Source organism: Hyperolius riggenbachi, chromosome 2, assembly GCF_040937935.1.
Source record: "Hyperolius riggenbachi isolate aHypRig1 chromosome 2, aHypRig1.pri, whole genome shotgun sequence".
Lineage (NCBI taxonomy): Eukaryota > Metazoa > Chordata > Amphibia > Anura > Hyperoliidae > Hyperolius > Hyperolius riggenbachi.
Window position 1 is genome coordinate 145694243 of NC_090647.1, and position 23309 is coordinate 145717551.

A 23309-nucleotide genomic window follows, 5' to 3' on the forward strand; every position below is an offset into this window, starting at 1 on the left:
AAAATAAAACCATGGGATAGCTTAAAAAAAGTTTTATTTTTAGGAGTAGGAGGATAAATACAATTGTTTATCTCATCAGTTTATTTTCACCTCGGATTCACTTTAAAGAGACTCCGTAACAAAAATTGCATCCTGTTTTTTATCATCCTACACATTCCAAAAGCTATTCTAATGTGTTCTGGCTTACTGCAGCACTTTCTACTATCACAGTCTCTGTAATAAATCAATGTATCTTTCCCCTGTCAGACTTGTCAGCCTGTGTCTGGAAGGCTGCCAAGTTCTTCAGTGTTGTGGTTCTGTGATGCATCTCCCCCCTCCAGGCCCCTCTCTGCACACTGCCTGTGTGTTATTTAGATTAGAGCAGCTTCTCTCTTCTCTCTTATCTTTTACAAGCTGGATAAATCATCCTCTGAGCTGGCTGGGCTTTCACATACTGAGGAATTACAGACAAGGGCAAAGCTGTTTGCAGGAAGAAACGAGCAGCCTGAAACTTCAGTGCATGAGAGCAGAAGGGGGGAAGAAACACACAAATGATCTCTTGAGATTCAAAAGTAATGCTGTATACAGCCTGCTTGTGTATGGATGTATTTTCTATGTGTGGACATACTGTACATCAACCTACTTCCTGTTTTGGTGGCCATTTTGTTTGTTTATAAACAAACTTTTTAAAACAGTTTTTAACCACTTTTACTGCGTCGAGGAGCGGCGAAATTGTGACAGAAGGTAATAGGAGATGTCCCCTAACGCACTGGTATGTTTACTTTTGTGCGATTTTAACAATACAGATTCTCTTTAACTTATCAATGGATTTTAAGCATTCATTAAACTGCTGTGGAATGCTAGTGGCTATAGTCCATCATCTATAATAGATAAATGACTTAATCATCTATATTGGAAGTATTGCATCTAAAAGGCTCATATATTCTTCAAGATGCGATCTGTATCAAAATTACAGACTCGGGATTGCGAGTGATAATCGTATTCATCCGTCGCTGATCTCATATTTGTCAGCAGTTTTATACAATGAAATATGGATGAGCCTCAAGATTTTCAACTTGAATAATAAAATTACATTTTGTTTTACTTAGTTGAAGCGAACAGTAAATTGCAGCTCCTGTAGTGCAGAGCAGCACTCAGGTGATCAGAGCAGCTCTGTAGCAGTTGCTAGCTGCATGCTTTATCCTTCCCTGCAGAGCCATTTCCTTACATTGCAGCCATGATGTAAAACTTTGTGATGGAGAAAGCCGGCATGCCAGATATACAAGCTCATTTCAAACTTTACTTTCTGAAGATTTACACTGCTGAGTTTACAATCAGCCACTGTGACCTAGTTCTAATTATTCTTTTTTCCCCTGCTTACTTTAAAATGTACTGATAATCTCTATCCCTATAAAACCCGGGAGTCATACTTTATTCTGCTTTCATGTGTCTCCAAAAAGCACTTGATAACAGTAGAATCATTTCTTATGTTGTAACCAGTGAAAGAAGAACCAAAATACCCATTGCTCAGCACAAAGGAAGCTCAGCGCTGTCAGTTGTTCAAGAGCTCCTCAAAGCTTCACTGGACTGAGAAATTAATAAATGTAACATCGGTAATTTATATGTTACAGTATTTGTCCTTTAGTTGCTATGCCAGTGCTTTAAAGGACTTATGAGGCGAAAAAACATAATTTTGGTCTTTACCTGTTTACTATGTGAATCCATAGGTGTGTTACAATGCGTCCTCCGTTGCATTCCGCCTCAAAAGTATCTTTTATATTCCCCCCAGGCTACGACCCGACCCCACAGCACGGGTCGTCTCCTATGCCACATTCAAGATGGCCGCCGCAAAGATCCGCGGCTGCGCAGTACGCATGGCGGAGACTGCGGCTGAGCAGCTCTCCGCCCTCGCTGTGAGCGCGCCCGCTGTCACAGTAGGATGACGCTAACAGCGAGTACGCGGCTGGGCGAGGGTGGAGAGCTGCGCAGCCGCACTCTCCGCCATGCGTACTGCGCAGCCGTGGATCTTTGCGGCGGCCATCTTGAATGTGGCATAGGAGACGACCCGTGCTGTGGGGTCGGGTCGTAGCCTGGGGGGAATATAAAATATCCTTTGAGGCGGAATGCAACGGAGGACGCATTGTAACACACCTATGGATTCACATAGTAAACAGGTAAAGACCAAAATTACGATTTTTCACCTCGTAAGTCCTTTAAAGGGAACCTAAATTGAGAAGGATATGGATTTTTCCTTTTAAAATAATACCAGTTGCCTGACTCTCCTGTTGATCCTGTGTCTAATGCTTTCAGCCACAGCCCCTCAACAAGCATGCAGATCAGGTGCTCTGACTGAAGTCAAACAGAATTTGCTGCATGCTTGTTTCAGGTATGTGATCAGGTCAGGAACTTTTTGGGCTGAGAGAGCCATAAACGCCACATATTTTAAAATGTAATTCTGTGAAAGCCATACAATATTTTTAAAACTGGGACAGTGCGCATGCTCAGCAGAGGGCTCACTTCGCAGTTGCTATGGTGATGTGTATACAGTTGATCCGCCAGGCAGCGGAAGTGTCAGACACGTCTTGGGTTTCAGCAACATCAGTAATTTCCCAGACAGGAGAAATATCGACTAACAGCTTGTACGATTAGCTTGCTGACTTAGGGGTTGGTTCACTTTGTAGGACAAGATCCCCGCACTTTGGCCCAATAGACTGTCTGTCAAGTGACAGGCAGCCTATTGGGCCAATCAAAGTGAGGGCATCTCATCCTACAAAGTCACTGGACCTGACAGGCTCCAGTGGGACAATTGGCGCAGCCGTTCCTTTTGGGGTAGCACAAGTAAGTTAGTAGTATATGCTACAGCAGTAGCATGCCTACTTTGAAAATGTTACTAGCTCTGCCACACTAAGCTGCACTACTTGATCAGTGTACCTTAGTGAATCAACCCCTACTGATTTGTATGTGAGCCAGATGTAGCCATCAAAAGAGCCACATCTGGCTCCCGAGCCATAGGTTCCCTACCCCTGGTCTAAAAGGAAACATCCATATCCCTCTCAGTTAAGGTTCCCTTTAAGCATCCCCAAAAGGTCTCTACATGTATCTGACTGCGCTTATGAGAGAAAGTCAGGTCTCCTCCTCAAATGCTTGATTGAGAACTCCAGATACAATGCAATGATGATAGATCATTTGCCACCTTGGCATAGTCAACCATTACATGTCTAGTCTGATCCTCATCCTAGACATGAGCTTTGCACTGACTGGTGCAGTACTTACCAGTAGTGATTTCTTTGCTCTTCGCAATGAAAGCTGTTTGGCAAGAACATGTCAATGTGTCACCATAAATCTGGATGGATTCTGGGGCAGTGCAGGGATATCTATTTTCTGTAACAGATGTAGCATCCTCACTAATAATGACGCTGGAAGGCAACTTTACCCTTAAAGGACAACTGTAATGAGAGACAAATGGAGGCTGCCATATTTATTTCCTTTTAAACAATACCAGTTGCCTGGCTATCCTACTGATCTTCTGCCTCTAATATTTTTAGCCATAGACCCTGAACAAGCATGCAGCAGATCAGGTGTTTCTGACACTATTGTCAAATCTGACTGGAATGGCTGCATTCTTATTTCTGGTGTTATTCAAACACTGCTGCAGCCAAACAGATCAGTAGGGCTGCCAGGCAACTGGTTTTGTTTAAAAGGAAATAAATATGGCAGCCTCCACATCCCTCTCGTTACAGTTTCCTTTAAAGATGGATTATACTTCCAGAAATAAAATCTCAGTAACTACTCAAAGTTACATAAAAGAATATTTGAAAGCATTCCTACACATTACCTGTGTGCAAAACCTTTATTTTAATTGCACAGAAACGGAGAAGCTTACGTATCTCTGGTCATCGGCAAAGACAAAATGTGATCATTGCTGGCTTAAGCTCTCTAAGTAATGTGTCTGCACTCTGCCTCCCTTTCAAATACTTTTAAATATATACTATTATATACGGTAACTAAGAATAGTTACTAAGATTTTAGCTAAACCCACTTAAAGTCTTTACGTTATTTGTACAGCACTGGTTATTAGTACACTTTAGAGGCTTGAATAGGACAGATTGTAGCTAATCTGTAATGTCACTGAAAGCATTTTGATGTTTGAAGCTATACAGTAAACTTTCTAGTGATGGTGTATAGTGTAATTCCCTTGTAACTTTTGGTTTAAAATGTTAACAGCGAACTACAGATATTATTTTGTACCTGCAAGCTTAATGTAGAACACTAGTAAAATAAATGAATCCAAGAACCATACAGTACTTGTCTATGTCCCAGTAGAAGCTTTGGATTCAAGATTATAACATTCAATAATCAACTCAACAGTAAAAAGTAGGAAGGTCATACAGCATTCACTCACCTTTCCATACAACCCTATGCGCCTTTTGTCCACAAACGGTAACTGTTTCAATTGCCTGGAAGAAGGAAACAAAATGATGAATCACTCACCAGAATAGTTTACAATGGTGTGGCATCTATGGAGCACATCTGTGTATGATTTTACAATACTGATTATATACATCTGCAGATAATAAGAACACCATCACGTTAACTTGTAACTAGACGAGCTTAACATTAGCTTGTAGTCAGAAGGTTATAGAGGCTGACACAAATGGCCAGTAAAATTGATGTGCACAGGCAGTGCATGCAGTGCCAAAAAACAACGCATTTGGAGCTAATATAAGTACATAGGTACACATACTGCAGTACCAGCCCACTAAGAAATTGTCTGAAGTCCCTTTCCAGAAAGAATTAAAAAAACTTTAATTCTTCCTGGAAAGGGACTTCAGAGTTTTTATCTACATAAATGAGCTTGTTCAACAGCTTGTCAATTCAGTCTGTTTCCTGAAAAGTAAATAGAAGGCAAAAAAATCGGAGAAACCATGAGATAAGGCTTCTGATAAGCATTCAGTGCTGGAAAGTTCAAAGAGTCATTACTTCTATTTGTTTTTTTTTAATCAGAAAGACAGATTTGTCATGGCTGCTGTTCAGATAGAAAAATGAATCCCTTAGGGACCCCTGCCTAAGGGATTCATTTTTCTGGGCCCTTGCCTAAGGGATTCATTTTTCTGGACCCCTGCCTAAGGGATTTATTTTTCTATCTGAACAGCAGCCCTGACAAATCTGTCTTTCTGATTAAAAAAACAAATAGAAGAAATTACTCTTTGAACTTTCCAGCACTGAATGCTTATCAGAAGCCTTATCTCATGGTTTCTAAAGGTGGCCATACACTGGTCGATTTGCCATCAGATCGACCAACAGATAGATCCCTCTCTGATTGAATCTGATCAGAGAGGGAGCGTAAAAAAAAAAAAAAAGACAAACACTTATATAGTGCTTTTCTCCTGGCGGACTCAAAGCGCCAGAGCTGCAGCCACTAGGACGGAGCTCTATAGGCAGTAGCAGTGTTAGGGAGACTCGCCTAAAGTCTCCTGCTGAATAGGTGCTGGCTTACTGAACAGGCAGAGCTGAGATTTGAACCCTGGTCTCCTGTGTCAGAGGCAGAGCCCTTAACCATTACACTATCCAGCCACATCTATGGATAGTGTATGGCTGCCTTTACTGCAAACAGATTGTAAATTGATTTCAGCATGAAATCGATTCACCATCTGTGAAGCTGCCGCTGCTGCCGCCACCCCCTGCATACATTGCCTGCTCTGCCGGCGCATGTCCCCGCTGTCACCGCTGCTCCTTCACCGCTGGGTTCCGGCAGGCTTCGCTTCTTCCTGTCCGGGGAATTTTAAACAGTTGTCGGGACAGAAAGAAGTGAAGCCTGCTGGAACCCAGCGGAGAAGGAGCAGCGGTGACATCGGGTACATGCGCCGGCCGGATCAGGTAATGTATTGCCACTAGCGTCGGTTGTCGGACATTCGAACGCCGCTATCGACGCACTCCTGACCCGCCGGCGATCGAGCGAAATCTTCCGCACGGATCGACGGGAATGATCAATTTCAGACGGAAAGCGATCGCTCGGTCAGCGTTTGCGCAACGATTTCACAGCAGATTCGATCACAGTGATCGAATCTGCTGTATATCGGCGGGAAAATCATTAGGTGTATGGGCCCCTTCAGCTGTTTTGCCTTTCTGAAAAACGCATTTAAACTGAAAGCTCATGTTAATCAATGGGCTAGTTCACACTTAAAGAGGAACTCCAGCCTAAACAAACATACGGTCATTAAGTTACATTAATTAAGTTACTTAAAATAGATAGGTAATATAATCTCTTACCCACCCTGTTTTAAAAGAACAGGCAAATGTTTGATTTTATGATGGCAGCCATCTTTTTGGTTGAAAGGAGGTGACAGGGAGCATGAGACACAGTTCCAACTGTCCTGTGAGCTGATCACCCCTCCCAGTTGCCAGGCAACGTGAATAACAACATAGGAAATCCCATCATGCTCTGCACAGCATCAGGGGAAAAAGGCCCGGGCTTTTTTTCTTTGATGGGTGGAGCTTAGCTAAAAATGCAGCTAAAAATGATGCTTTGGTAAGAAAAACAAAGTTCTGATGCTGTGAAAGTGTTAAAGAAACACCAAGCCTTTTCAGTTCTGCTGAGTAGATTTTTAGTCCGGAGGTCCACTTTAACCACTTAAGCCTAACTGGACGAAAATTTTCGTCCAGTTAGGCTGCGTGCACTCTTGCGGGTCGCGCGTGCTCCCGCGGGCCCCCCCGTGCGCGCTCCCGCTGGGGGCCGTTAGCCCAGCGATCAATGAAAGGGATTATAAATCCCTTTCACTGATCGGACCCCCCCGGAGAAAAGCCGACAGCGTCTCTTCAGACGCTGCGGCTTTTCTGAGATCAAAAAGTTCCCCTGTGGTCTATCTTCTTCCTGGGAGAGAGCTCGATCGCTCCCAGGACTTTTTGATTGTGGCCATCTTGTGGCCAAATAGCAAACTACACCAAAATCACCTTACATTGAATAAAATACATTTTTATACATGTAAAATCCCCTGTTTACCTCCCACACCAAAAAATACCCACATACAAGTTTTAATAAAAAAAAAAAAAAAAATTACAATAATAAAAAAAAAAAAAAAAACATAAATAGTTACCTAAGGGTCTAAACTTTTTAAATATTCATGTCAAAGGAGTATATCAATATGATTTATTAAATTATGGGCTTCTAAATAGTGATGGACGCAAATTGAAAAAATGCACCTTTATTTCTAAATAAAATATTGTCGCCATACATTGTGATAGGGACATAATTTTAACGGTGTAATACCCAGGACATATGGGCAAATACAATAAGTGAGTTTTAATTATGGAGGCATGTATTATTTTAAAACTATAATGGCTGAAAACTGAGAAATAATGATTTTTTTCAGTTTTTTTCTTATTCTTCCTGTTAAAATGCATTTACAGTAAAGTGGCTCTTAGCAAAATGTACCACCCACAGAAAGCCTAATTGGTGGCGGAAAAAACAAGTTATAGATCAGTTCATTGTGATGAGTAGTGATAAAGTTATTGGCAAATGAATGGGAGGTGAAAGTTGCTCAGATGTAAAAAATTATCAACCCTGTAGGCTGAAGTGGTTAAGGTGGTATGCCACATACCGTGAAAAAGATAGACCCTGCAAGGCTCCAGAAACAACTGTTGGATTCATTGTGGTTTGGGCACATTAAAAAGCATGCTATAACTGTGAAATTGATGTGCTGATAGACTTTGTTAGCATTTTTTCTACATACAAACGCACATAGGCTTATATGCAATTCACTTTTTCTCCTTAGTTTTCTCCTAGGTGATATTTTCATAATGCTAACAGCAAGCAAGAAAATACTCCAAATTATTTTCAAAGTACTTTTTCACCTACTTTTTGGTACTTTTTTTTAATTTCAGAGTGCTGAAAAGTTATTTTAATAAGAAGCTAAAACATATCTGTTAGGAGAAAACTCTGGAGAAGAAGTTAATTGCATATGGGGCATGATGTGCAGAAAACACGTGCACAAAAATCGATACAGAAAACTGAAAGACAAGTGTGACCCCTGCCTAACACTGAACATAAAAATATGAGACTCTGATCTGTGTTTAATTTACCCTTCGTAAAACACATACAATTCATTTTCTCATAAGTTTATTTTCACTCAGATTTGCTTTGAACAATGCAAGTTTCCTGGCTAGCGTGCTGAACCTTTTGGCATCAGTATTGTCTGAATCACATAATGTAAAAAAGCATGCAGCCATTGTGGTCAGACGTATTATAAGAAGACTATACAGTAATTGGTAACGCAATAACATTAACATAAAAATAGTACAGTGATACATAAGCTTTACATACTGCACTAGAGCCAGGTGATCTTTGATCTCGGCAGAACCCAACTTGTGATCGACTCCATGTAGTAAATGCAGACCTCGATTCTTAGATCCCCGCCCATCAATGCGTGCAACAATTATCTGGAAATGGCTTACAAGCACAGACTCCCACCCCAAGGACAGTTCTTCTGTTACCTGCTGAGTGCCTGGTAGTTCTGGCCTAAGGGGATATAAAATACAACTTTATGCTTAAGGAGTTTCATTCAATAAGTCATCATGTCATTAACATAAAATAGATAAATTTTGCTACAGCTGTTATATCAGTGCCAATATACAGTCTATTTTTATAGATTAATTCCAAATAGAAGCTTTAAATAAATAAAGCTACTATACAAATGTTTAAACTTTATGCTTCCTAACTGAGCCAAAACTCTCCTGCTCCTTTCACAACACGCCTGAACACAATGCCATATCATGGAACGAGACCGGTCCTAGGAACAATTGCTCATAGATTGCAATGGTGCAAAGGACACACTCAGTCTTTGTGGATGAGTAAAGGAGAGGACGGGAAACTGAATGTTTATGTAAATGGCACGTCTTCTCAATTCCCCAAAACACCTATTTGTTTGTATTATAACTAGGCATACCATTTTACAAGTTGAGCGTATTGTTTTTAGCTTTTTTATTAATTGTGTGCAGGGCCGCCATTAGAATTTTCTGGGCCCCATACTTGGCAAACCTACAGGGACCCCCTCATGCCAAATAACAATCTGATAGGTAGATTGTGTGGGGGCAGAGCCACAGTAGGTGGGGTAGAGTCAAAGCAACTTGCCTGTCCCCCATAGCAACCTCCCCCCTGCATTAATGCGTGTTCATCAATCACGCAGCAGGGAAGAGGGAGATGACCACACAACTCCTGTTATACCACGGTAGAATAATTGCCAGTAGAGACTCGAGTGGCATTGCCACTGTTTGGGCCCCTGACTCTTCCTGGGCCCCATATTACTGTCCCTCTTGTACCCCCTGATGGCTGCCCTGATTGTGTGTAAGGTAATACACCATCTCAGCCTCATTTGTTACATGTATTACCGAGGTGAGCGAGCCAATAATTGGTGATTCCCCCACGTGAGCCACTTATGACCAGGGAGACTCGGATAAGCATGAGTGATTAATGACCTTTGAGGTCTTCTTATTCTGTGAGAGCATGCCAGAGTGGGGTGAACTTTAATGTATACTGAACTTTAAAAATAACTTTTTGTCTGAAGCGCCATTTCTTTGTGATTGTAACTTTTGCAGATGACAGAAGTTGTTCCCCCTTTTGGATGCTGTGACAACCTATTTGGATCCATAGTGCACTTTCCTTGTGTATATATTTTGCATATGTGGTACAAGGTGTGGGGCCAAATATATGTACCGTAAATGCCAAATAAGTCATGGCCTAGGGAGAGTGCCATTCACGGTCTATAAATGGATGATGAAATTATACCAGTCACCGGCTGTCATTACATCAAAATGTACTCCCTTAAGGAGCATAGATTGTTGTAGAAAAAAAGGACACATGTATCACATGTAATGGACTTGCCCAAATTTTGTATATTTCTGAAGTAGAGTGCAATCTCTGTTCCATTTGGTGCATTTCTGGCTAAAAGAAATTGTCTAAAATAAGTTGGGTAGCCATGGATTTCCATGTAACACCAAAACGCACGAGTTCTTGTGCCTATCTCTAAAGGGTGGTTGTGGGGAGGCAGATGGGGGAAGAGAGGAGGAATCACACCCCCCATGACACAAACTGAATTCCAGAATTTGGGCAGAGGATGAGTATAAAATAAGCAGTGGTAAAGCTTTATTTTTGCATGTATTCACACATGAGAAAACTATATCTCCTATTATGTGAAATTCAAGAATAGCAAGTGTTCTCCTAGTGTTGCCTTATTTTGAAATGTTAATGGTCTATGCCATGGATTCTGGCAATGGATTTTTCTGCACTTCGCCGTTACTCGATTTAAACAAGTCTTATTGACAAGTTATACTTACAGCCAGACAAGCAGAGGAAATTCTGCATCCTCATAGTCTGATGGAAGAGTCAGAAGGACGGGGAGGTCTGAAACATAAAGTAAATATTTCTCAAATATGAAATATATACAAGAAGTTTTAAATCAGGATGATACCATTTATTGGCTAACTTAAAAGTATATATAAAAGAGTAAGCTTTCGGCCCTTGGGCCTTCGTCAGACTGAATCCTGTAGGCTTATAAGACAGCTTTATACATGCAGCATCAAAGGGGATACATGGATTTTTTGTAGGAAACATAAATACATGTCAATATGATGCCTTCGTTGAAACAAAACATCCAGTACAGTGTCAGAGGCTGTTAGGTTGTTATTACAAACAGATAAGGCCCTTTTTTTACTAAGTGCTCACACAACCGAGACACTGCCAGGCACACAGGCATCCTAAATTCCTAGTTCAAGAGTTTGTTCAATTTGTCTGGGCGGAGAAAGAAAAATAATTATGACATTAAACATTATAAACCTCATAACCAATTTAAGAAATTGGCATCCTTGTTCAATATTCAGGGCCGGATTTACCATTAAACAAAGTAGGCACGTGCCTACAGGCGGAGTATTTGTGAGAGGCGGGGAACACAGTAGCAAGTGGTCTGTCCATTTCTCCCTCCCTTCATACTAGTGGCAGCGGCGGAGGAGACCCACATCTAGAAGAGCGGTGGCAGGCTGTCGTAGTTACTATTAGCGGCATGCTTCAGTCCTTCTTCAGCAGCGAGCGGCTCCATGACGTCACTCTGCAGCGCCCCCTGCTCCTCTCCATGGTTACTGCGTCCGACTCTGCGTGTTACCATAGGGAGGAGCAGGGGGCGCTGCTGGGTGACGTCAAGGAGCCGCTCGCTGCTGAAGAAGGACTGGAGGTTGCCGCTAATAGTAACTAAAACAGCCTGCTGCCGCCGCTCTTCTAGATGTGGGTTTCCTCCGCCGCTGTCACTGGTATGAAGGGAGGGAGGGTCGCTGCCATCAGAGTCTTTCTTCTGCCTCCCCAGAGTCCCCCACATCCCAGGCGCTCTGTATATTTGGGAGAAGAAGGACTTTAAACTTTCTCCAAGTCCGCCCCCTCCCCCAGAGCCCTGCCCTTCACCCACACCTGGGAAGCCACTAAGTGGACCTGAACTCACAGGACAGAATGAAACATAGGGAACGCACCCTGTATGTACTTAGAGAGTTAGCCTAATTGCCCCTCACTTGTGTCTAATCACAAGTTGTAATGTGATCTCCCCCTGTGTCACCTGATTGTCACAGCAGATAAGCTCATTTGAAAGCACAGGAAGTTAACAATAAGACTGCTTCCATGAAAGCAGGGAGTAGACACACTGCAGATTTATTAAAGGATTTGTATCAGCTGTTACAAAGAAATGTTTTTCTTTATAGGTTATTATGCCGTTGCTTATCGTTCATTTTTTAAATTATTTTTTAGTATTTATGTAGCGCCGGCATCTTCCGCAGCGCCGTACAGAGTATATTGTCTTGTCACTTAAATGTCCCTCAGGTCCGCTCTAACCCTTTGCTGAATGCCCTTCTTTACCTGCTCTACCCTCTAACCCACCAACCTCGACTTACTGCTCTCTATACCTACCTGCTGCTCTCTCCCACCTACCTACCTCCACTGACTGCTCTCTGTGCTCTCTATACCTACCTGCTACGCTCTCCCACCTACCTACCCACCCCCACTGACTGCTCTCTGTTCTCTCGATACCTACCTGCTGTGCTCACCTACCGACCTACTTACACTGATCATTCTCTGCTCTCTATACCTACCTACTGCGCTCTCACACCTACCAACCCCACTGACTGCTCTCTGTGCTGTCTATACCTACCTGCTGCACTCTCCCACCTACCAACCGATCCCCACTTACTGTTTGCTGTACTCTCTATATCTACCTTCTATGCTCTCCCACCTACCCACCCCCACTGATTTCTCTCTGTGGTCTCTATTCCTACCTGCTGAGCTCTCACACCTACCTACCCTCACTGACCCCTCTCTGTGCTCTCTATACTTATCTGCTGCACTTTCTGACCTACCTACCCCCACTGACTCCTCTCAGTGCTCTCTACACCTACCTACCTACCGCCAACTGACTACTCTCTACATTCTTTATACCATACCTAGGGAAAGGGGTGTGTTATTATGGGGTGTGGCCTGTTATGGGGCGGAGCTTAGGGTGCCAGAGCTTATGTGCCTATAGGCTCCTGAGCTGTAAATCCGGCCCTGTCAATATTACATTTACAGATTTGAACCAATGTATACATTTTGTCTCTGCTGTCAGTCTCTCATTTTGTGATGTAAATATACACGTACATTGCAATTTGGATTTATTTTTTTCATTCTTTCAGCAGCTTTGTATAACCTGGTCATATATAATGTACATTGGTGACATCCACCAATGTGACATTCCTTGCACTGGAATTTGCTATAATAAGATTAACGGTTACATTGCGAAAATAGATCAAGTAACGAGTATGCTATAAAGCACATAGTGGAACAGCTGTTGTATTCATATAATGTACAGATAGAGCAACATAAGGCAAGAACACTCATATAAAACAAAGTTGTTATTGTGCAAGCAAACTTAAAAGCCATATATCATATTAAGGAAATCTGACCAGCACCATCTATAAGCATAGAAAATAAAACCTTATTATAGGAGGAGTACCAATATGAGCTGGAGCTGTTTAATCATGTGGATGCTGAGTACATGCCCAATAAACCACTCTGACTGAAGCCTTTGCTGAGAAGGAACATTTGCACAGGGACTTTATAACATTTTTCAAAGTGCTAATGCAGTCTCAAGTGGCTTTTAATGGCCCGTGAATGCCTATAACTCAAAGCAAGATGAGTTCCACAAGCATTTTGTAAGCAGAGAACGCATTATAGTAACACAGAATATTTTCTAAAAGCAATTACAAATCATTATGAAAGCTGACCTGAACTCTGCTGTTACAAATTCTTCCTGCTTGAGCTCTGAGGGGTCCTCCACACTGCCTGAGCTCCCTTAAACTAAAACACTGAAAGTGCAATACTTTCCCTCCCCACACTCATGGTTTAGTCTGTTAACCAATGTAGAGGACAGAATGTGGTCACATGGGGTGAGGAGAAGCTACCAAGACCCTTCAGGCACCAGCTAAAGTAGGGCTTAAAGGGCAGCTGAACTGAAAGGGATATGGGGGCTGCCATATTTATTTCCTTTTAAGCAATACCAGTTGCCTGGCTATCCTGCTGATCCTCTGCCTCTAATGCTTTTAGCCGTAGACCCTGAACAAGCGTGGAGCAAATCAGGTGTTTCTAACATTATTGCCAGGTCTGACAAGATTAGCTGCATGCTTGTCTCTGTTGTTATTCAGACACTATTGCAGCCAAACAGACCAGCAGAGCTGCCAGGCAACTAGTGTTATTTAACAGGAAATAAATATGGCAACCTCCATATTCTTCTCATTACAGTTGTCCTTTTAGGAAGACGAGTTCTGCAAATGCAGCAGTGCAGTTTGGTAAACAAACCTACCTAGACAACAGCCGTACCATTACTTTTCTCCTTACATGTTGAGTTTGGGAATAATCTAAGTTGACAATTTCTCAAAATGGGTATTTAGGAATCCTCTGGTCTCTGGATTTTGGAGAAAATTAATTTGAAAAAACTTAACAAACATGATTTTCAAATTAACAAAGCCAAAAAGGTAGTGTGGTCTCTATGATGACTACAAATATTTCATTGTCTAATGCAGAAAGATTAAATCTTGGAGTGATGAGCCAAATAAACAAGTAATTTGAACAAAACAGAAGTGCTAAAATTACAATGCCAATAGGTTTAGCAGGACCACTAATTCTAACTGTTCTGAAGTTGTAAATGTAATCAATAAACTAAAATCCTGTAAAGCTACGAGATTAGATGGTCCGTGGTGGAGTGTATAAAGGTTTTTCTTAGTGAAGAAGGAGATAACGTCTTTAACTGACCTTTGAAACTTAATTTATGAAGCAGGTTATTTATCTGAAGATGTTAAATAGATAATTTTATAAGTATTCTAAACAAACCTGGGGCAACTAGACAAGAGGCATTTACAACAATGAGCTTCATCAGTCAAGTGGCAAATGTTTTCTTTATATTATCTCTGGGAGCAATAAAGAAACAAAATCAACACTAAAATCAACAATAAAATAACACAATTACAAAACCTCACCAGCAATATGCACCGGCGAGTGTCAAAACCATGCAATTTCTCACTGCACTGCTGAGCAAATGTTAGCTTGCCGTGGCAGTGTGAGAATGAGCTCATTTGGCTATTTCTGTTTTCCTGTTCTGAGTTTTCTCTCCTGGATTAAATTAGTGATATAGGATGTGGAGAAGCAAGGTTCCCCAGAAATATGAAGGCAGACAAATGCTTTAGCCAGACAAGAAGTCATCTTGCTCATCTTAGTTTTGCACCATTTCTTTTTAACAAAAGCTTAAAATGAAAAAGCGTAGTCCCCTACCCCCCATCCTCTTTAACTCTTTTTCTATTATGCCGATGGCTATGACCAGAACAGCTGAGCTGGACTGCATGGATCTTCACCACCTGATTCATACTAGTCTGCATGGTCCATGACATGGGGTAGACTGTGCAAGTGAGGGGCATGAATCAACCCCCCCCCCCCCCCCGCAAAGCTGCTGTCCATGTCAAGAACAAGGTGATCATTCCTACTGCTATGCTTTAGAGGTGGGTATAAGAATCCCCTTGCACGTATAGGTAGGTAATGTGGGGGCTTATAGTGGAATCAGGGAGGCGTACGTATGTATGAGTCACCAGGGAGTTGTGCACAGGGTGAGCCGAATGACAGCTCTCCCTGCTGCCGCAAAACTTGCCGGCAGTGTTAAATACTATTCTCCCTCTGAGTCATGGCAACTTGAGGGAAATGTAATTCGGGGTCCACCAACCATCAGAGCACCGAATAACCCTTACGCACCCTGCGCAGCATTACATTGCTGCAATGGGTCACCTGGTTTCGGCGCCTGGCGCTTCGCCGGGGAGTCCCATTTAATAACAGGAAGTCCAAATTGTCTATTCCCGAGTCCCAGATAAATGGGTAATTTAGAAGAAAGTGTTAAAATTATAAACCTTTTCAAACAACCCCCCCCCCCCCCCCTCCTTAAAATAATATAAAATGTATTCTTTCAAAAAAAATAAAATAATATAAAATAATAACAGCAATAACGTGAGATAAAAATATATGAATTTCTGATTTATTGATTATACATTGGTATGTCATACTGAGCACATAGTAGATATGATGTAAAAAATTTCCTTTTGCCAGTAAAGCTTCACTGACATATGATGTCAAGCGGTGGGCAGGACGAGCATCGTTATCAAAGTGGAAAGCAGAAGAGATAGGTGCCCACAGGCGTTCAGATTTCATTTATACAAACACTTTCATTTTTTCTGATGTGGAATACTGCACATTAAAGTGTGTTGCATCTAACTTGTTGTGCTGATGAACTGTGTTCGTATATTGCAAATAAGATTGACATTGCCTATGTCATTTCATCAAGCACCTAGTACTTGATGGTGTGCGTGCTTCACTTCACTTTAAAGAGAACCTGAACTGAAAAAAAAAAAATCAAAATAAACATACACGGGTCATACTTACCTCCCATGTAGTCTGCTCACCGATCTCTTTCTCCTCTCCTGCATCCCGTTTGTCCACCGTGATTGATGGTATTCTCTGTCCTCCATTTTAAAAATGGCCATTACCCCATAACAGCTTCCTGGTCAGCATACTGTAAAACTGTTATCGCCCACTTGAGCCATAGGGAAACATGGACATTACCTTGCACATTCAGTTGTAACTGACAGCAGCTGATATATAACTGACAGCAAGTGGTATATTTCAGTTCTGACAAAATCTTGTCAGAACTGGAATGGATCACTGTAAGAAGAAAATGGTGAGCTTCTGAGAGGAACTGATGGTGAGGTAAGTATGTAATATTCATTTGCAGCTACATCATGTGTTTATTTTAAATAATTTTACTCATTTCACGTTCCCTGTAAAGATTTTAATTTGAGAATCTGGCCCAGCAAAATATGAACACTATATGATAACGCCAGGGTGGAGATCTGCATAGTGGTAGCACCCTTGCTAGGATCTTTGAGTGGTGATGGGAACACTTCTTGTGCTTCATTTTTTTAAAAAATAACAATTAAAAATATGACTGGACTGGGATAGTGGATCAGCCCATTTATTGTAATGTACTCAAGAATGAAAAAGTACACAGACACTGTGGTATTTGCCGTTACAGAAAATCCTACTTACCATAACCATCCATTTGAATAGTTCTGTACATTGTCTCTGGCATGTCTGCTGTGCTGAGGTACATTTTCAAGGCTTGATTGTCCTCCAGCAATAAAAAATCTGCAACATTAAAAATGTTTTTTTTTTTAACTCAAACAAATATAATACCAGTAATTGTTTATAGCCAACACAAGTTATGTAAAATTGGTGTTCTATAGGTATAAAATAACTATTGGTATTTTACTGTTTGGTGGACTTGCCTGTGTCTAGAAAAAGATTCTTCTTGCATGTATTTCAGGCTTTCAGAGGAACACCCCCCCCCCCTGAAAAAATGGCGCAGGGGATTGCCTCTAGCAGAGTATCAGTATAATTACCAATATTCTACCACTTAATTCCAACAGTAAAATATTGGTAATCTTTACCGATATTTAACTATGACCTAACCCTACTCTCACACAGAAACCTCCCTCTACCAATACCTAACCCTAAGACCTTCCTCTTCCAATACCTAACCCTAAGACCTTCCTCTACCAATACCTAACCCTAAGACCTTCCTCTACCAATACCTAACCCTAAGACCTTCCTCTTCCAATACCTAACCCTAAGACCTTCCTCTTCCAATACCTAATCCTAAGACCTTCCTCTACCAATACCTAACCCTAAGACCTTCCTCTACCAATACCTAACCCTAAGACCTTCCTCTACCAATACGTAACCCTAAGACCTTCCTCTACCAATACCTAACCCTAAGATCTTCCTCTACCAATGCCTAACCCTGAGACCTCCCTCTACCGATGCCTAACCCTAAGACTTTTCTCTACCGATGCCTAACTGGTGCCTTACCAATGCTAAATATGTAGGGGGCACGGACTCCAGGCCCCAAATTTCCTACCAATGCCCCTGGCTTTTATAATGGCCGCCTATGGCAGCACCCTTCTCTCTAAGGCACCTGCGGTGCCCTAGTTACCAGCTTCATCTCAAAAGTACTGTAGGAGCTACAGGAAAGCAGTGTAACAGTTATGCATGACTGCAAGTGTATGAAAGTACATAAATATGGGCAGTCCAATGGTGAGAACGTATGCCTGATTCATGCAGCAGTTACCATTGTGTCAACTTATTTGTGGATGTATTCTCCCTTTGGATTTAAGGCTGGATGTATGGAAACCTGAGGAGAGGGGGATTCATTTTTGTGAAGAAGGGTCAGAATTATTTCAACTAGGAATTTTGATTCAATGGAATTCCTGTCACATAAGGATAGGACAGATATATATATATATATATATATATATATATATATATATATATATATACATACATACATACATATATACATATATACATATACATACATATATATATTTATATAGATAGATAGAGAGAGAGAGCGCGGGAGAGATAGACTCTATACTCACCCTTTGGATTGGAAGTTGGATGTACAGAAACTTGTGGCACTCCAGGACCTGTAAAGCATATATTAAATCACAAGTGAACACTGCAAAATACCACCTCAGCATTATCACTGTAAACTTCACCACAACTGACTGGGTGCCCCAAAATTTGCATATTTAAATTTCCTGTTGAGACTTCCATTTGTCCAACTGTTTTGACTAGTAGGACTTGAGCCTGAAAGGGAACCTGAAGTGAGAGGTATATGGAGACATATTTATTTCCTTTTAAACAATGCCAACTGCTTGGCTGACCTGTCTGAATCACACACCTGAAACAAGCATGTGGCTAATCTTGTCAGATTTTTGTCAGAAACATCAAATCTGCATGCAGGTTCATGGTCTATGGCTAAAAGTATCAGAGTAAGGGGATCAGCAGGACAGCCAGGCAATGTGCAATGTTTAAAATTGAATAAACATGTCAACCTCCATATCCCTCTCACTGCAGATAATGCCTTGTTAAGAAATTCCAATATACTGATGCCAGGTCTCATTGTGCTGCGGGGACTATGTTAAGAAAGATTGTCAGGATATCATTCTACAATCAAACAATGAAGAAAGACAGTAGAACACATATGAAGAATATGAGAAAGTAATATCTTGAAAACAGGTCTGAATTTTGACTTTTTTTATTTCACTGATTTTTTTTTTACTTTCAACCCTTCTTAGTAAATAGGTAAAGCCTCAGTGTTCTCCCCAGGATTTTTTAGCTCCACCTGGCTAATTTTCATGAGCACTTGGCTCAGGCTGCTGTAAGCAGAGTTGGGCTGCCCCTGCTTTACCCACCGGGCTACTTTTCATGCCATCTGGTTGGAAAAAAAAATTCTGGGGAGAACACTGAGGGTTATGAAATTTTATCAATCACTTGTGGGGTCGGATGAATGTGGGCTTTCACTGCCTTATTAGAGGGTGACCAGATAGCATCACAAGCCCCCATTAAATCCTACCTATTTCTTGGGGGGACCCCTTATACTTAACATTGGAACATTGTTTTGCAAGGTTACAGGTTTCTCAATCCTGGCCACCAAACATATATGACTGATGTGATAAAGTGATTAGATACAGTGATTAACTGGATAGCGTACTGGTGTTGCCTTTGATGTAGGGTTTGAGTCTTTGACCAAGATTTGAATCCTGGCTCAAGCCAGTATGTAAAACAATAGGCAAAGTAGGAAAAGCCCCTTAATGATCCTGGTTGCCTGTGGAGCGGACCCTAAGAGGCTGAAGCACTTTGAATCTGCCAGGAGAAAAGTGCAATATAAATGTTATGTGTCTTGATTTGTACAATATTTAACTGTGCTGTCTACAAATAAGTATATCTACTTCCATTGTTAAATAGGGTTTTCTATTTTTTGGGTGGTATTTTAGAAAAAATGGTACTTAACTACATTGATTAATAATCCTGGAAAACTTTCCATCTCTGTTTACAAATCAAGCAGAAAGGGATTGATGCACAATAACAAGGCAGCCTTGTCATATGACTATGGCAGCCAATCAGACGCCCAGACCCCCACCCAGTTTTGCAGGTTTCCAGACCCTTACCCAGATTTGGGTGGTAGCTGCTGTGGGACTGCTTTATGAAGCTCCTATGGAATTAAGTTTACTGAAGACTATAAGTGATCCCAAAGCTTTGACTTGGATTTAATGGTACTGAAAAATGTCTGCTTTTATGGAAAAGGTTTGTGTGTCTGATCAAAATCATATCGAAAGGGTTCTATTAAAATGAATACATTGAAGCCACATTTGTAGAATTATTTATGTTTTCCAATTATCTTTAGCTCAGGAGAAACTTAGTAAAATTGCACAAAGCATGAAACAAAAGTATTACCAAAATGATATAACTTATTGTAATTCATTGTCAAACATGTATTTTACCCTCAGCTCTAATCCTCTTTTATAGTTTACCTAAATACGCTTTTTTTGCCTCTTAAAATTTGGTGTGTCCTGATCTTATTAAAATGACCTGCCAGGTGACATTTCTATACCTCTTGCTGTACTAACAAAGATGAATATGTTCTCTCACGCAGAATCTATTTTTCCTTGAAGTGACTATTATCCGTGGATCTGTAAGTCAAGCAATTTTTCTCTAATTATCACTGACTATTTTGCGGGCATTAGGATGATTTCTGACTAATGGTAGAGTCAGAACAATATTCAGGATTACTGCTGACCTTTGAAGAACAAAAACAAGAATTCTCCTTTAATGTTTGAATGCAGAAATACACCTTCTTTTAATGCAGTCATATCATATTTTACCTTTGCAGAACAATATGAAGTAGCTGCTTCTAGGACTAAATTCTACATCCACAAACTGGCAGCCCGGAAAGAGATCACAGGTCACGCAAGTTCGGTTTAGAGGTCCTGAGGTCTCCACGCTGCAATCAGAGAGGATTCTGTCATTACTTGCAACTGTGTAAATTAGCTATTTTTTTCCCCAAAACTTTTACAACAACAATATAAACTGGTAACAAAAGAAGCAGGAAATATTGTCCAATTTGAAAATGTAAATATAAGAGCCATCAACATTTCGCAATCATGGAATATACAGTATGTGTCATCTCCAAGGGGAACAAGAAAATAAACAGTAAAAAGGGCAAGCAAGGATACCATATGTATACGTATTATATGGATCTGTGTATCTTCTAATCACCTCAGTCAATTTCATAACAATGTAGGGTATCCCTCAATATAAAGTAGACAAGTCATCTTTGGCTTTAAGTTAAAGTGTTGGTAGATTTGACCTTGTTGAAATGTAATTGGGGGTGGCTAGGGGCTACCTAGAGATCACCTTGTTTGGCACCAGCAGCCTTGAATGGCTGCACACAGCTGACCAACGTTCTCAAAGCCGGCAGATACCTTATCTCAAGTGGACTCCAGACGCCTAAAGCTTTAAGGAATTTATTTGGCAAATAAAGACATAAAGGTGTGTGTCAGCGCCAGAGCCGGAACAAGGTCCTCCAGCACCCAAGGCTGAGACACCAAAGTGTGCCCCTCCATCCCTCCCACCCCAGCCATCACACACTGATTGCTATTAGACTAAGAGTCCCCAGGACCCCCAACTAGAGATGTCCCGAACCTCCGATTTTTGGTTTGCGAACTTCCGCAAAAGTTTGGTTCGCACGAACCGCAATAGACTTCAATGGGGAGGCAAACTTTGAAAACTAGAAAAATTTATGCTGGCCACAAAAGTGATGAAAAAGATGTTTCAAGGGGTCTAACACCTGGAGGGGAGCATGGCGGAGTGGGACTGACGCCAAAAGTCCTGGGCAAAGCAGCGTTTTAGGGGCAGATATCACATTGAAAAATTGCAGGCCTAAAGTGCCTTAAAACATCTTGCATGTATATAAACCAATCACAGTACTGCTTCACACTGACACACCAAACTCACTGTGTAACGCACCGCAAACAGCTGTTTGTGTAGTGACGGCCGTGCTGGACTGGTGCACACCATGGTGAGAGTGCAGGCCGTGGTGGTTTTCAAGCCCATATGGCCGCAGGGATGTGGTAGCTTAATGATAGAACAACAGTGACTGTCCAGCTGATCAAATTTGGTCTGCCCCCCCCCCCCCCGACACACTCATATAGCCGTCGGTCATTGCTTCACTGTGATACCCAAGCCCCTTCACCGCGGCAAGGTAATGATCATGAAGGGGAATTGGAACATGTACATGCCTTTTGTTTTGTTCATATTGGGGGGGATGAAGTGAAAGGTATGCACTGACTTGACTAATACAATGTGCAGTCACACAGGTAGAGTTAACAGGCATGCACGGCGTGGTATATCACACTGCGTGCACTCATGTAGGTAGGTGCACTGAACACAACATGTAGGTATATGCAGTGATGGGTATTACAAATGTGCACCTGTCACACACAGACAGTTACCAGACAGGCACAGTGACACTGCGTGTGCTCACGTAGGTAGGTAGGTGCACTGTGAAGAACAGGTAGGTAAATGCAGTGATGGGTATTATAATGTGCACCTGTCACACACAGACAGGTACTGGTCAGGCACGTAGGTAGGTGGGTGCACTGACTGAAGTGAACAACAGGTAGCTATATGCAGTGATGGGTATTACAATGTGCACCTGTCACACACACAGGTAGTCACTGAATATGCTGGGCCTGGCAGTGGCACACACAGTAGGAATTACCAACGCTGTCTATGCAACACAAGTGTCAGTGGGACACACACACACAAAAAAAATAGATCACAAGGTCAAGATTAGCTCTCAAAAGAGCTGTTGAGGGGTGCTTTTTTAGCAATAAGAATCAGCAAGGAGCAAGCTAAGAAGCCTACAAGAGCCTTACTAAGCTTTCCCAATAGCTGTCTATGCAACAGCTCTCCCTTTTCTAATTAATGCAGGCACACGAGTGAGTCCAAAGCCTGACGCTGCCTGCCTTTTATAAGTGGGGGGGGGGGGAATGGCTCCAGGAGGGAGGGTAACCTGATTGGCTACAATGTGCCTGCTGACTGTGATGTAGAGGGTCAAAGTTGACCCTCATGATGCACTATGGGGGCGAACTGAACTTCCGGCAAAGTTTGCGGTTCTCTGCGATCGCGAACCCCGGAAGTTCATCGGGAACCGTTCGCCAGTGAATCGTTCAGGCCATCTCTACCCCCCCCCCCCCCCCCTCCCCAGCACCTTAATTTCTAGTTATCTGGCTTACAGCCACTGCCATGTATCCCCTTTTCTTATTTATTTATTTTTTCTTATTGATTCAAACCCAATAGGGGAATGATAGCTGAGTGAGTGATAGTCCAACCCATTAGGGGAATGATAGCTGAGTTACACGGCACCCCGAGGCTGGAGGCTGGAGCCTTCCTCGCCTCTGCCTCAGGCCCAGCCATGATCAGTGGTCTTCTTATCTCAGCAAAGCATGAATCTGAAGTCAAATCTTGCATTTCATGGGGCTTGAGCTAGTTTTTGTGAATAACTCAGGTTTCTCTTAAGAACATCTATGCTACGTTTGCACTAAGACAGGTACTACCACAAATGACAGGAAGTTTAAGGAAGTTAGAAGAAGTTAGAGGCAGTTACAAGTGGCCTGGAGCCCCTCTGTGTGGCTGGCTGGTATATACCAGCACCCAAAGAGCTAACTTTGACATCACCCGGCATGGGTGGACCAGTCACACATCGCATCCTACGCCTGCAATTGGCTGACGAGAGCATGTGAAGTGTGACATACATCATTATACATATGTCATTTACATAGCTGCCCGCACTTGTGCAGATGGCCTCAGTCATATGTGGCTCTTCCTT

The 23309-nt window shown here is 41.9% G+C and overlaps 1 protein-coding gene across 1 annotated transcript in view; it reads right to left on the reverse strand.

Moving 5' to 3' along the window:
- LOC137544116 (inactive dipeptidyl peptidase 10-like) overlaps positions 1–18048 on the reverse strand; it is an 87143-nt gene extending 69095 nt beyond the window's left edge. The window contains exons 1-5 of the mRNA XM_068265186.1: positions 18013–18048; positions 16622–16720; positions 10309–10375; positions 8300–8494; positions 4382–4436 (exon numbers count right to left, since the gene is read on the reverse strand). Coding sequence (XP_068121287.1) covers positions 4382–4436; positions 8300–8494; positions 10309–10375; positions 16622–16685 — 381 coding nt within the window. The 5' untranslated portion in view covers positions 16686–16720; positions 18013–18048. The remainder of the gene's footprint in view (positions 1–4381; positions 4437–8299; positions 8495–10308; positions 10376–16621; positions 16721–18012) is intronic.
- Positions 18049–23309: the final 5261 nt, after the last annotated feature.